General features: G+C 38.3%; 1 protein-coding gene across 1 annotated transcript; it reads left to right on the plus strand.

Moving 5' to 3' along the window:
* Nucleotides 1-667: 667 nt before the first annotated feature.
* Nucleotides 668-1657, plus strand: LOC113059017 (olfactory receptor 1-like). The gene has a single exon (XM_026227255.1). It carries the CDS (start codon nucleotides 680-682, stop codon nucleotides 1655-1657), a length of 978 nt encoding a protein of 325 aa, XP_026083040.1. The 5' UTR covers nucleotides 668-679.
* The last annotated feature ends 13761 nt before the right edge of the window (nucleotides 1658-15418 follow it).

Raw genomic sequence — 15418 nt, forward strand, 5'->3', positions numbered from 1 at the left:
GGCCTGAACCCTACAGAGAATCTATGGGCAAGAGACAATTTGAAACAAGAGACCAAAAAATGCAGATGAACTGAAGGCCTCTGTCAAAGAAACCTGGGCTTCCATACCATCTCAGCAGTACCACATCTGATCTCCTCCAAGCTACGCCACATTGTGGCAGTAATTAAAGCAAAAGGAGCCCCTACCAAGTACTGAGTACATGTACAATAAATTAACATACTTTACAGAAGGCCAACAATTAACTAAAAATGTTATTTTTTCTTATGAAGTATTCTAATTTGTGTCAGCCAAAATCATAACAATTAAAAGAACCAAAGACTGAAACTATGTTGTCTAAAGGCTCTCAAGAGATGAAGATATATTTGGATTCAATGACGCAAATGCCCAATGATCTTCGCGACATAAGAGAATAAGGATGAGCATTTTCAGCCTAGTAATATTTAAAGTAGCTCACAAGTGTTCAGATATTCTCATCTTTTCATCTGGCTCTAAAACTTTATGTATACAGGTTTGTGGTTGAAATATTATGCAGAAACGTTACATAAAGGTATCATTTCAGCATTTGAAAATAGTTGTTAGAAGAGTAAGATGACAATTTTGTGATTCTCCTGAACTTTAAGTCTATACATGGTAACTTCTATTTTCTATTTTTTTTTTAAAGAACAAACACAAGACTGCCATGAGTACTTTAAATGCAAGTTTTGTTCAGAATATGGCTATTGTTCACCCTGAATACTTTTTCATCATTGGACTTTCAGGTATACCGTACAGCAGTTATTACTATATCTTTTTATTTATCACATATTTTATTGCTGTGATTATGAACTCTATAGTTCTTCTTATTATTGCTCTTGAACGAAGCCTGCACAGTCCAAAGTACATCGGTGTGTTTAATTTGGCCTTGGCGGATTTGGGGGAAACTAATGCACTGATTCCTAACATGATGAAGACTTTTTTTTCTGACTCACAGTACATCTCCTACAATGCTTGTCTGGCAAACATGTTTTTTGTGAACTTCTTTATTACTTTGCAAAGTGTCACTCTTGTTGTTCTTGCAATTGATCGCTTCATTGCAATTTGCCTGCCATTGAGATATCATGCCCTACTAAATAATACTGTCATGTCTTTAGTGTTTTTAGTAGTATGGGCATTTAACACTTCTCTCGTGGCTCTGTCAACGTCTTTGATGACCCGACTTTCAATCTGTAAATCTAATGTAGTACAGAGTTATTATTGTGGCTATGGACCAGTGTTGAGGTTGGCATGCAATGACAATAGCATTTATATTTTTATAACAAACCTCATTGCTGCTTTGTTCCTTGTAGCACCATTATGCATTATAGTCCTGTCATACATGGGCATTTTTTTTGCCTTAAGTAAAATTACAACTTGGGAAGCACGTTTAAAAGCACTGAAGACGTGTGTTTCTCACCTTATGTTGGTTGGAATATACTTTCTTCCTGTAATATGCATTTATATTGCTTCATCAATTACTTCTCTCACTCCAAATGCCAGAGTCATCAGCATATCCCTTTCATTTACTCTTCCACCAATGTTAAATCCCATTATTTATGTTTTAAACACAGCTGAAATCAGAGTCTTAATTCGAAAAGTGCTTAAAAAAAGAATTGTGCCAATTAGAAATATCTCAAAATGACTGTAATGGTTGTGTGTTCTTCCATCATTAGCCATTGAATGACCTATATCAAAAATTAAATATATATTTTTTCATAAATATTTTTAGATTCATTATGTGGAAAATAAAAGTGTATGAGCAGAAAATAGTTAAATTCACTCTGCTACACTACTAACATGAGCAGGCATTTGAGACATAATGTACATAACAGCAGAGATATGCAGTTGATTTAGTTATGATTGAATCCATTTGATTTTAAGTGCATGTTCTTAATCACTGACCCTGAAAATAAAACAACAAAATAGACAGAAAACTGTGCAAAATATTTGAATTATTATTATTATTATTATTTATTTATTTATTTTTTGTTAGCAGTCAGTAGTATGCTGACATATTTCATGTTACCCTAAAGTTTCTTTCACTCAAATGCTGTTAACTGTCATGTTTGTTCATATCATGTTCATATAATTCAAATAATCCAGACCAAGGATCCATTTTCACATGGGTATGTTTGAAAACTGGTGACAATGATCTTTTATTTGTCTCTCTGTTGTGATGTCTCAACTTATTGTTATTTCTGCATTTGCTATATAATAAAGAATACAATCTAAACATGAACTAATACATCAATTTATTGATGCTCAAGGTAATACTGTTTATTGATAAAGAAGGTCACATATTAAATCTTGATTTCTCAATTTTTGTTATTATCTCATTTATTTAGGGTTGACCTCTTTAAATGTAGCACTTCAAAGTATCAGTTTCACAAGATAAATTTATAAATGAATAAGGGAATATGTTGCAAACAACACAATGACACTAAGCTGGGTCAGATTTTGGGAGAGACTGTAAGAATAACAACATCAAAACTACAAAAATCATGATTAACAATATTCAAGCAGAGCCAATCAGCTAGGACCCTACAACATAAATAGGCATGTTTTTAACTCAACTTTCCTTCTTTCTTCTTTTTTTTTTTTTACCCAGTTATAAGAAAAACACAACTAGCACATTAGATCCACAAATGGACACATGAAACCAAAGAATTCAAGATCAAGTTGTTGTGGCATCTTTGCGGGCCCCTCTAAGCCTCTGGTCCCTATGCACTCATCAATTGGTCGACCGTTATATCGCCAAGGCCAATATATTGGCCAATATTTTATATTTTTCAAATATAAAAAACATCGGCCAAGCAGAAAAACGTATCGGCCGATGCTGATATTTGAAAAATATAAAATATTGGCCAATATATTGGCCTTGGCGATATATCGGTCGACCAATTGATGAGTGCATAGGGACCAGAGGCTTAGAGGGGCCCGCAAAGATGCCACAAAAGTATCAGTTTGGGGAGGGACTTTTATTTTGATGGCGATGAGAAAGGCAGCGCCTGGAATTAATGAATGTATACAATAAAAGTATAATAAAAAATGCTTTTATATTATTAGTAATAGAGAGGCAAGCATTATACTTTTTTGTTTGCCATCAGCATTAAGCAAACATGCATTAATAACATTTCAACAAATCTTTGAATGGCCACCCTGTTGGAAAAAACATCTAAGGTTACATATGTAACCCTGGTTCCTCAAAGGAACAAGATGCTGCGTCGAGAACGTTTGGGGAACGCCTCCAGCGTAACGTCTCTGAATAACTTGGGTAATCCGTCGAATGGCTGGGTGAGATGTCATAGGCGGGTGACGTCAGAGACCAGGAAGCATAAAAGCATGAGCGGCGAAGCCGATAACCAGCCTCAAAGGATTAAGCAAGCGCTGGGCAGAAATGCCGGAATTGTGGCACTGCAACGCAGCGTCTCCTTCCATCCAGTCGGGCACTCTTGACGCCACATCGGTGACCAACTTAAAATCGCTTCGATAGACCAATCTACTTTGAGTGTAAACTAAATGAGCCAATGCACATTGGCATGCAATTGAGCGTTAGTATCATTCTGCTTAACTGTGTCTGCTGTGAACTACAAGTTCAACATGCTTTCGTAAGCTTCGTGTGTTGGCGAGATGGCGCTTCAGCGGCGGTCGTTCCTGTGTCGAGTGGATTGCAAAGGGAATGTCCAGTCGCCATGGTTGCTGTGCCACCGCTAAGCTGCCGGGTCTCCAGCTCGGCTCCTCACCGAAAACCTGTTATGCATTGCACCTGCTGACTTCTAATAATCACTTGATCAGCAGCAGCTGGATGGTCTCCGTTGCCTCCTACGTGACTGAGACATTACATACTTAACCCTAGATGTTCCTCTTCAGGAAATCGAGCTGCGTCGAGAATGTTTGGGATTGGTTAGTACATTGGTTCATGTAAGAGACCACTGCTGTGTTGTCATGCGCAGCAACACATGGTGACCTCTTAGGTCTGGGACAAAGTAATGTTGTGCTCCAGCATCCTCGGGCAGATGATATGCCATGTCGGATGGCGGCCACTCCACAGACCACGGTCAGGGTGGTCACTCATGACTGCACCCCAGACGGTGAGGGATGCGTCCGTCTCTAGCATTACGTGGCGACAAGGAGCTACCAACACCGGGCCTTGAAACAAGAACCAAGGTTTTCTCCACATGTCTAAGCCATGTAGGCACCGCTGCGTGACCTTTAGCATGCAGGGTGGGTTTCTCCTCGGGGAGAACCCCTTGGTCTTGAGCCACCACTGTAGAGGTCTCATGTACAGCAGGCTAATAGTATTCATGTTGGACGCAGCTGCCATCAGACCCAGCAATCTCTGAGACTGCTTGATGGTGAGTGAGCGGTTTTTCTCTCACTCCCGCGACTGCAGTGAGGATCAACTCAATCCGAGCAGGTGACATACGTGCCTGCATCGTGGTTGAATCCCACACCACACTCAGTTAAGTGGTTCTCTGTACTGGAAAAAGCACACTTTCCTTGGCATTAAATCTTAACCCCAGCTCTTTCATGTGAGCGAGAATGACGCCTCGATGCCGAACAGTCATCTGCTCTGATTGAGCTAATATCAACCAATCGTCAATGTGGTTGAGTCATGAAAGTGTGGGGTGAGAGTGCAAGGCCAGAGGAAGATCCATATTGGTAGGCTTTTGCCCCCAAAAGCAAAGCAAACATCAGGAACTTCCGATGAAGAAGGATGGAGATAAGAGCATCTTTTTGATAGATTCTAATTCAGCTGTTCAATGAGCCCCAACTAGTGTCAGAGAGTAGATTTAGCCAGTGTACAGATTTTTACTGGCCAAAAAACAGACAGAACTTGCATATCCTGCTGTGATGTTTGACTGGTTGATGAAAAAGAAGTTAATGTGGATTCTACACATTTTAACAATTTGGATAAGTAGAAAAATAGAAAAGGGATAGACATGAAAAAGTGGCGATGATATTTGAAAGAACCTTTGTGTGTGTGAGTTGCCGAATAGAAGAGTGAAGTGCAGTAAACAGCTGAACGTGGCGCGAACTTGCCTGTGAATAGATACAGAAAGGCAACACGGCTGGATATTTCCACTAAAATGTTCATATACAGCGCGATTTTAATATTTCCTGCAGGCAAATACCAGTGAGGGTAAGAAGATTGTGCCTGCTTTTCTCAGTGTGATGGAGGCAATGGCCTTCACTTTACTACGCAGTTTTGTAAAGCACACAAAAACCGGGTGAAAAAACTTATGCAGAGATTGTGGCGAAAAATGCAATGTTATAAATGTGGCAAAGTCATATATCTTGCATCTGAGTGTTGGTGTAAAGAATTGGTGTGCTGTAGTTGTGGAAAAAAAAGGGCAAATAGACCATGCTTGTAGAGGAAGACAAAAGATTACAAAGCAAAATTTCAATAAAATGTCTGCCACATCAAAAAATAAGAAGAATGTGTATACAATGTAATCAAGGAGTACGCAGATGACACTGACTCCTCTTTGGAGGAAGTTTCTCTAAAAATTCTAGTCATGGAAGGAGACTACAAAGGCTATTTGGGTGACACACTTTATTGAGGGAGAGCCGGGGCATATGGAGTTAGACACAGGCACTGCTGTTTCTATTGTGTCAGATGCTGCGTACCACAAAACACTCAAACATGTCTGCCTAAAGCTCACCAATATAGTGTTGAAAAAATATACAGGGGAGCCTGTGGCCATAAGAGGTGTAATGGATGTGGAATTAAATGATCAGTCTGCAACACTGCCACTGTATGTGGTTAAAGGGAACTACCCAGCTGTACTTGGATGAGAATGGCTAGAAACATTGAAAATGGACTGTCCGATGCTGCAGATGTTGTCAAACATATTATTCTGTTCTTGTTATGTCATTATTAGTATATCCTCCTCACGTCTCTGTCCCTCATTAAGATCCCCTATATTTTGTCAAGTCTGTGCATTCTGTCTTTGTCCAGTGTTAAAGTTATACGTGTTACTGCCTACCTTCTGTGTTAGTTTATATAAAAGACTGTTTGTATTCATCTTCGTCATGTATTTCTCACACTGCACTGTGACACTCATGTATCAATGGATATAAACTCTGATGCTTAAACTTTAATGTATTTGTTCTGATTTTCCCTTCATTAATATTCGATTTGATTTTGATAGCCAGTGTGAAATTTTATCGTATAAAGCCCATCCTGAGGGTTATTGAAATAATTTTGATTCTTAAAATTACTTATCATATGTTAACATTGGAAAACAGTAGGCCAAATAATAATAAAATACATGTATCCGAACTTTTAACTAGTACTTTAAATTATTTAACTATTTGTTTGAGGGCCTTTGTGGTAAATCACTAAACAGTAGCCTATATAAAGGATGGGAGATGGCCATTCTTAAAGGATTAGTTCACTTCCAGAATACAAATTTCCTGATAATTTAATCACTCCCATGTCATCCAAGATGTTCATGCCTTTCTGACATCTGAGTCACTGGAAAAACAGAATTTGAACATCTCAGTAATCTGGAAAGTACACTCCAGTGCCTAAAGGAATATGGCTTAAGAGTAAGAAAAGACTAATGTGAGTTTTTCAAGCAGTCTGTTGAATATTTTGGACATGTGATTGATGTTGATGGACTGCCCAGGGCACCTCTAAAAGTAAGAGCTGTATATCATGTTAGGTGTCGTGGCCTAATGGTTAGAGAGTTGGACTGGCAATTGGAAGGTTGTGAGTTCTAGTCTCGGGCCGGCAGGAATTGTGGGTGGGGGGAGTGCATGTACAGTTCTCTCTCGACCTTCAATACCATGACTAAGGTGCCCTTGAGCAAGGCATCAAACCCCCAACTGCTCCCCGGCCGCCGCAGCATAAATGGCTGCCCACTGCTCTGGGTGTGTGTTCACAGTGTGTGTGTGTGTGTGTGTGTGTGTGTGTGTGTGTGTTCACTGCTTATATTAAGCAGGGATTATAAACTCATGATTGTGAGCCAACGGGAAAAGAGAGAATGATGAATTTTATTTTATGTTTTATGCAGAATAGTGAAATATAATCTTGGAATTGCAAAAAAAAAAAAAAAAAAAAAAAAAAAAAAAGAATTTTGAAATATAAACTCAAAAGTACCATTTTTTTTTTTTTTTATTCCATGGCTTCAGTCAAGCACATGGATTGTCTATGTGTGTTTTTCTCCCCACATGCTCCCCGTGACCCAGTTTCTCCCAATGTGTGATTGTCTCAGTTGTTTCAGATGTTTCTCATTAATTAGGCCCGAGTTACTAGTGACCCATTATATTTTTAATAAAATGAATTATGAGGCCTGTACAGAACAGTGCACTATTGCAGACTTATGAGGTTTTAATTACATTATTTTCATACAGTCAGTCATGAACTAAAGTGGGCCAATCTAATGCATGAACTCCTGGGCTGAAAATAAGTCCCACTCCGGCCCTGGTCTGGAGATATGGGCTTTTTACTTCTGCAAAGGACACACCTCTCAAGTTTTGACCAATGCCAAAGATGTAATTTCAAACGGAAAAGGTTTCTTAATTTGGAAGCTGACTCATTTGCTGGATCAGAATGGGCTGCCAGTTATGTGGCCTTTTATCCTTAAATTATTAAAACATAAAATCTCAAAATGCATGTTACAAGGAAGGGATATACACCACTATTTATGGAATCACACAAAGATTATTTGGACTTGAAATATGATACTGCATAAACATCATATTACAATGCAAAAGTAAATTTACAAAGTAATAATACAATATCCTGGGGATATGCATGTTCATTCATGGATACATTTATCTATGAACTGATAGAGCAAAGTCCTTTTTTTTTTTGGTGATCTTGGTGATTTGTCAGTGGTTGGTTGCATAAAAGGCTTAGACTAGTTTTCCAAATTAGTCATTTATTTATTTTATTCTGTAAGACTTGTCATAACATTTTTATGTCGGTTACATAATAATGTAGATGGGTCTAACTTGGGTTGATCTACATCCAAACAAGATGTAATAGTTACAAAAAATACATTCAATAATAAACAAAAGCATATCACTTCACGTTTCTTCTTATGCTGATACACAGCTTAACAGAAAATTATTGTACACAACCCAGTATTATTTTTGAGAATGTATTTTACTACAAATTTATTTTACATAATTTAATTAAATAATAAAGAAACCGATATAATAAATGTAGTTAATTTGAAACACTCTCAATTTGTGTTGATCTCTTTTTAATGTATTTTCGAATTAACTCTTTGATTTCAGCTGTATTTAAAACATAAATAATAGGATTTAGCATTGGTGGAACAGCATATGCCAGTGATGTGCTGATGATTCTGGCATTAGGTGTGAGATAAATTACAAATGCAACCATGTATATGCAGATTATGGGTAGAAAAAAGGATCCCACTAACAAAAGGTGAGAAACACAGGTCTTCAGAGCTTGTAGTACAGAGTTATTATTGTGGCTATGGACCAGTGTTGAGGTTGGCATGCAATGACAATAGCATTTATATTTTTATAACAAACCTCATTGCTGCTTTGTTCCTTGTAGCACCATTATGCATTATAGTCCTGTCATACATGGGCATTTTTTTTGCCTTAAGTAAAATTACAACTTGGGAAGCACGTTTAAAAGCACTGAAGACGTGTGTTTCTCACCTTATGTTGGTTGGAATATACTTTCTTCCTGTAATATGCATTTATATTGCTTCATCAATTACTTCTCTCACTCCAAATGCCAGAGTCATCAGCATATCCCTTTCATTTACTCTTCCACCAATGTTAAATCCCATTATTTATGTTTTAAACACAGCTGAAATCAGAGTCTTAATTCGAAAAGTGCTTAAAAAAAGAATTGTGCCAATTAGAAATATCTCAAAATGACTGTAATGGTTGTGTGTTCTTCCATCATTAGCCATTGAATGACCTATATCAAAAATTAAATATATATTTTTTCATAAATATTTTTAGATTCATTATGTGGAAAATAAAAGTGTATGAGCAGAAAATAGTTAAATTCACTCTGCTACACTACTAACATGAGCAGGCATTTGAGACATAATGTACATAACAGCAGAGATATGCAGTTGATTTAGTTATGATTGAATCCATTTGATTTTAAGTGCATGTTCTTAATCACTGACCCTGAAAATAAAACAACAAAATAGACAGAAAACTGTGCAAAATATTTGAATTATTATTATTATTATTATTTATTTATTTATTTTTTGTTAGCAGTCAGTAGTATGCTGACATATTTCATGTTACCCTAAAGTTTCTTTCACTCAAATGCTGTTAACTGTCATGTTTGTTCATATCATGTTCATATAATTCAAATAATCCAGACCAAGGATCCATTTTCACATGGGTATGTTTGAAAACTGGTGACAATGATCTTTTATTTGTCTCTCTGTTGTGATGTCTCAACTTATTGTTATTTCTGCATTTGCTATATAATAAAGAATACAATCTAAACATGAACTAATACATCAATTTATTGATGCTCAAGGTAATACTGTTTATTGATAAAGAAGGTCACATATTAAATCTTGATTTCTCAATTTTTGTTATTATCTCATTTATTTAGGGTTGACCTCTTTAAATGTAGCACTTCAAAGTATCAGTTTCACAAGATAAATTTATAAATGAATAAGGGAATATGTTGCAAACAACACAATGACACTAAGCTGGGTCAGATTTTGGGAGAGACTGTAAGAATAACAACATCAAAACTACAAAAATCATGATTAACAATATTCAAGCAGAGCCAATCAGCTAGGACCCTACAACATAAATAGGCATGTTTTTAACTCAACTTTCCTTCTTTCTTCTTTTTTTTTTTTTACCCAGTTATAAGAAAAACACAACTAGCACATTAGATCCACAAATGGACACATGAAACCAAAGAATTCAAGATCAAGTTGTTGTGGCATCTTTGCGGGCCCCTCTAAGCCTCTGGTCCCTATGCACTCATCAATTGGTCGACCGTTATATCGCCAAGGCCAATATATTGGCCAATATTTTATATTTTTCAAATATAAAAAACATCGGCCAAGCAGAAAAACGTATCGGCCGATGCTGATATTTGAAAAATATAAAATATTGGCCAATATATTGGCCTTGGCGATATATCGGTCGACCAATTGATGAGTGCATAGGGACCAGAGGCTTAGAGGGGCCCGCAAAGATGCCACAAAAGTATCAGTTTGGGGAGGGACTTTTATTTTGATGGCGATGAGAAAGGCAGCGCCTGGAATTAATGAATGTATACAATAAAAGTATAATAAAAAATGCTTTTATATTATTAGTAATAGAGAGGCAAGCATTATACTTTTTTGTTTGCCATCAGCATTAAGCAAACATGCATTAATAACATTTCAACAAATCTTTGAATGGCCACCCTGTTGGAAAAAACATCTAAGGTTACATATGTAACCCTGGTTCCTCAAAGGAACAAGATGCTGCGTCGAGAACGTTTGGGGAACGCCTCCAGCGTAACGTCTCTGAATAACTTGGGTAATCCGTCGAATGGCTGGGTGAGATGTCATAGGCGGGTGACGTCAGAGACCAGGAAGCATAAAAGCATGAGCGGCGAAGCCGATAACCAGCCTCAAAGGATTAAGCAAGCGCTGGGCAGAAATGCCGGAATTGTGGCACTGCAACGCAGCGTCTCCTTCCATCCAGTCGGGCACTCTTGACGCCACATCGGTGACCAACTTAAAATCGCTTCGATAGACCAATCTACTTTGAGTGTAAACTAAATGAGCCAATGCACATTGGCATGCAATTGAGCGTTAGTATCATTCTGCTTAACTGTGTCTGCTGTGAACTACAAGTTCAACATGCTTTCGTAAGCTTCGTGTGTTGGCGAGATGGCGCTTCAGCGGCGGTCGTTCCTGTGTCGAGTGGATTGCAAAGGGAATGTCCAGTCGCCATGGTTGCTGTGCCACCGCTAAGCTGCCGGGTCTCCAGCTCGGCTCCTCACCGAAAACCTGTTATGCATTGCACCTGCTGACTTCTAATAATCACTTGATCAGCAGCAGCTGGATGGTCTCCGTTGCCTCCTACGTGACTGAGACATTACATACTTAACCCTAGATGTTCCTCTTCAGGAAATCGAGCTGCGTCGAGAATGTTTGGGATTGGTTAGTACATTGGTTCATGTAAGAGACCACTGCTGTGTTGTCATGCGCAGCAACACATGGTGACCTCTTAGGTCTGGGACAAAGTAATGTTGTGCTCCAGCATCCTCGGGCAGATGATATGCCATGTCGGATGGCGGCCACTCCACAGACCACGGTCAGGGTGGTCACTCATGACTGCACCCCAGACGGTGAGGGATGCGTCCGTCTCTAGCATTACGTGGCGACAAGGAGCTACCAACACCGGGCCTTGAAACAAGAACCAAGGTTTTCTCCACATGTCTAAGCCATGTAGGCACCGCTGCGTGACCTTTAGCATGCAGGGTGGGTTTCTCCTCGGGGAGAACCCCTTGGTCTTGAGCCACCACTGTAGAGGTCTCATGTACAGCAGGCTAATAGTATTCATGTTGGACGCAGCTGCCATCAGACCCAGCAATCTCTGAGACTGCTTGATGGTGAGTGAGCGGTTTTTCTCTCACTCCCGCGACTGCAGTGAGGATCAACTCAATCCGAGCAGGTGACATACGTGCCTGCATCGTGGTTGAATCCCACACCACACTCAGTTAAGTGGTTCTCTGTACTGGAAAAAGCACACTTTCCTTGGCATTAAATCTTAACCCCAGCTCTTTCATGTGAGCGAGAATGACGCCTCGATGCCGAACAGTCATCTGCTCTGATTGAGCTAATATCAACCAATCGTCAATGTGGTTGAGTCATGAAAGTGTGGGGTGAGAGTGCAAGGCCAGAGGAAGATCCATATTGGTAGGCTTTTGCCCCCAAAAGCAAAGCAAACATCAGGAACTTCCGATGAAGAAGGATGGAGATAAGAGCATCTTTTTGATAGATTCTAATTCAGCTGTTCAATGAGCCCCAACTAGTGTCAGAGAGTAGATTTAGCCAGTGTACAGATTTTTACTGGCCAAAAAACAGACAGAACTTGCATATCCTGCTGTGATGTTTGACTGGTTGATGAAAAAGAAGTTAATGTGGATTCTACACATTTTAACAATTTGGATAAGTAGAAAAATAGAAAAGGGATAGACATGAAAAAGTGGCGATGATATTTGAAAGAACCTTTGTGTGTGTGAGTTGCCGAATAGAAGAGTGAAGTGCAGTAAACAGCTGAACGTGGCGCGAACTTGCCTGTGAATAGATACAGAAAGGCAACACGGCTGGATATTTCCACTAAAATGTTCATATACAGCGCGATTTTAATATTTCCTGCAGGCAAATACCAGTGAGGGTAAGAAGATTGTGCCTGCTTTTCTCAGTGTGATGGAGGCAATGGCCTTCACTTTACTACGCAGTTTTGTAAAGCACACAAAAACCGGGTGAAAAAACTTATGCAGAGATTGTGGCGAAAAATGCAATGTTATAAATGTGGCAAAGTCATATATCTTGCATCTGAGTGTTGGTGTAAAGAATTGGTGTGCTGTAGTTGTGGAAAAAAAAGGGCAAATAGACCATGCTTGTAGAGGAAGACAAAAGATTACAAAGCAAAATTTCAATAAAATGTCTGCCACATCAAAAAATAAGAAGAATGTGTATACAATGTAATCAAGGAGTACGCAGATGACACTGACTCCTCTTTGGAGGAAGTTTCTCTAAAAATTCTAGTCATGGAAGGAGACTACAAAGGCTATTTGGGTGACACACTTTATTGAGGGAGAGCCGGGGCATATGGAGTTAGACACAGGCACTGCTGTTTCTATTGTGTCAGATGCTGCGTACCACAAAACACTCAAACATGTCTGCCTAAAGCTCACCAATATAGTGTTGAAAAAATATACAGGGGAGCCTGTGGCCATAAGAGGTGTAATGGATGTGGAATTAAATGATCAGTCTGCAACACTGCCACTGTATGTGGTTAAAGGGAACTACCCAGCTGTACTTGGATGAGAATGGCTAGAAACATTGAAAATGGACTGTCCGATGCTGCAGATGTTGTCAAACATATTATTCTGTTCTTGTTATGTCATTATTAGTATATCCTCCTCACGTCTCTGTCCCTCATTAAGATCCCCTATATTTTGTCAAGTCTGTGCATTCTGTCTTTGTCCAGTGTTAAAGTTATACGTGTTACTGCCTACCTTCTGTGTTAGTTTATATAAAAGACTGTTTGTATTCATCTTCGTCATGTATTTCTCACACTGCACTGTGACACTCATGTATCAATGGATATAAACTCTGATGCTTAAACTTTAATGTATTTGTTCTGATTTTCCCTTCATTAATATTCGATTTGATTTTGATAGCCAGTGTGAAATTTTATCGTATAAAGCCCATCCTGAGGGTTATTGAAATAATTTTGATTCTTAAAATTACTTATCATATGTTAACATTGGAAAACAGTAGGCCAAATAATAATAAAATACATGTATCCGAACTTTTAACTAGTACTTTAAATTATTTAACTATTTGTTTGAGGGCCTTTGTGGTAAATCACTAAACAGTAGCCTATATAAAGGATGGGAGATGGCCATTCTTAAAGGATTAGTTCACTTCCAGAATACAAATTTCCTGATAATTTAATCACTCCCATGTCATCCAAGATGTTCATGCCTTTCTGACATCTGAGTCACTGGAAAAACAGAATTTGAACATCTCAGTAATCTGGAAAGTACACTCCAGTGCCTAAAGGAATATGGCTTAAGAGTAAGAAAAGACTAATGTGAGTTTTTCAAGCAGTCTGTTGAATATTTTGGACATGTGATTGATGTTGATGGACTGCCCAGGGCACCTCTAAAAGTAAGAGCTGTATATCATGTTAGGTGTCGTGGCCTAATGGTTAGAGAGTTGGACTGGCAATTGGAAGGTTGTGAGTTCTAGTCTCGGGCCGGCAGGAATTGTGGGTGGGGGGAGTGCATGTACAGTTCTCTCTCGACCTTCAATACCATGACTAAGGTGCCCTTGAGCAAGGCATCAAACCCCCAACTGCTCCCCGGCCGCCGCAGCATAAATGGCTGCCCACTGCTCTGGGTGTGTGTTCACAGTGTGTGTGTGTGTGTGTGTGTGTGTGTGTGTGTGTGTGTTCACTGCTTATATTAAGCAGGGATTATAAACTCATGATTGTGAGCCAACGGGAAAAGAGAGAATGATGAATTTTATTTTATGTTTTATGCAGAATAGTGAAATATAATCTTGGAATTGCAAAAAAAAAAAAAAAAAGAATTTTGAAATATAAACTCAAAAGTACCATTTTTTTTTTTTTTTTATTCCATGGCTTCAGTCAAGCACATGGATTGTCTATGTGTGTTTTTCTCCCCACATGCTCCCCGTGACCCAGTTTCTCCCAATGTGTGATTGTCTCAGTTGTTTCAGATGTTTCTCATTAATTAGGCCCGAGTTACTAGTGACCCATTATATTTTTAATAAAATGAATTATGAGGCCTGTACAGAACAGTGCACTATTGCAGACTTATGAGGTTTTAATTACATTATTTTCATACAGTCAGTCATGAACTAAAGTGGGCCAATCTAATGCATGAACTCCTGGGCTGAAAATAAGTCCCACTCCGGCCCTGGTCTGGAGATATGGGCTTTTTACTTCTGCAAAGGACACACCTCTCAAGTTTTGACCAATGCCAAAGATGTAATTTCAAACGGAAAAGGTTTCTTAATTTGGAAGCTGACTCATTTGCTGGATCAGAATGGGCTGCCAGTTATGTGGCCTTTTATCCTTAAATTATTAAAACATAAAATCTCAAAATGCATGTTACAAGGAAGGGATATACACCACTATTTATGGAATCACACAAAGATTATTTGGACTTGAAATATGATACTGCATAAACATCATATTACAATGCAAAAGTAAATTTACAAAGTAATAATACAATATCCTGGGGATATGCATGTTCATTCATGGATACATTTATCTATGAACTGATAGAGCAAAGTCCTTTTTTTTTTTGGTGATCTTGGTGATTTGTCAGTGGTTGGTTGCATAAAAGGCTTAGACTAGTTTTCCAAATTAGTCATTTATTTATTTTATTCTGTAAGACTTGTCATAACATTTTTATGTCGGTTACATAATAATGTAGATGGGTCTAACTTGGGTTGATCTACATCCAAACAAGATGTAATAGTTACAAAAAATACATTCAATAATAAACAAAAGCATATCACTTCACGTTTCTTCTTATGCTGATACACAGCTTAACAGAAAATTATTGTACACAACCCAGTATTATTTTTGAGAATGTATTTTACTACAAATTTATTTTACATAATTTAATTAAATAATAAAGAAACCGATATAATAAATGTAG

Source organism: Carassius auratus, chromosome 40, assembly GCF_003368295.1.
Source record: "Carassius auratus strain Wakin chromosome 40, ASM336829v1, whole genome shotgun sequence".
NCBI lineage: Eukaryota > Metazoa > Chordata > Actinopteri > Cypriniformes > Cyprinidae > Carassius > Carassius auratus.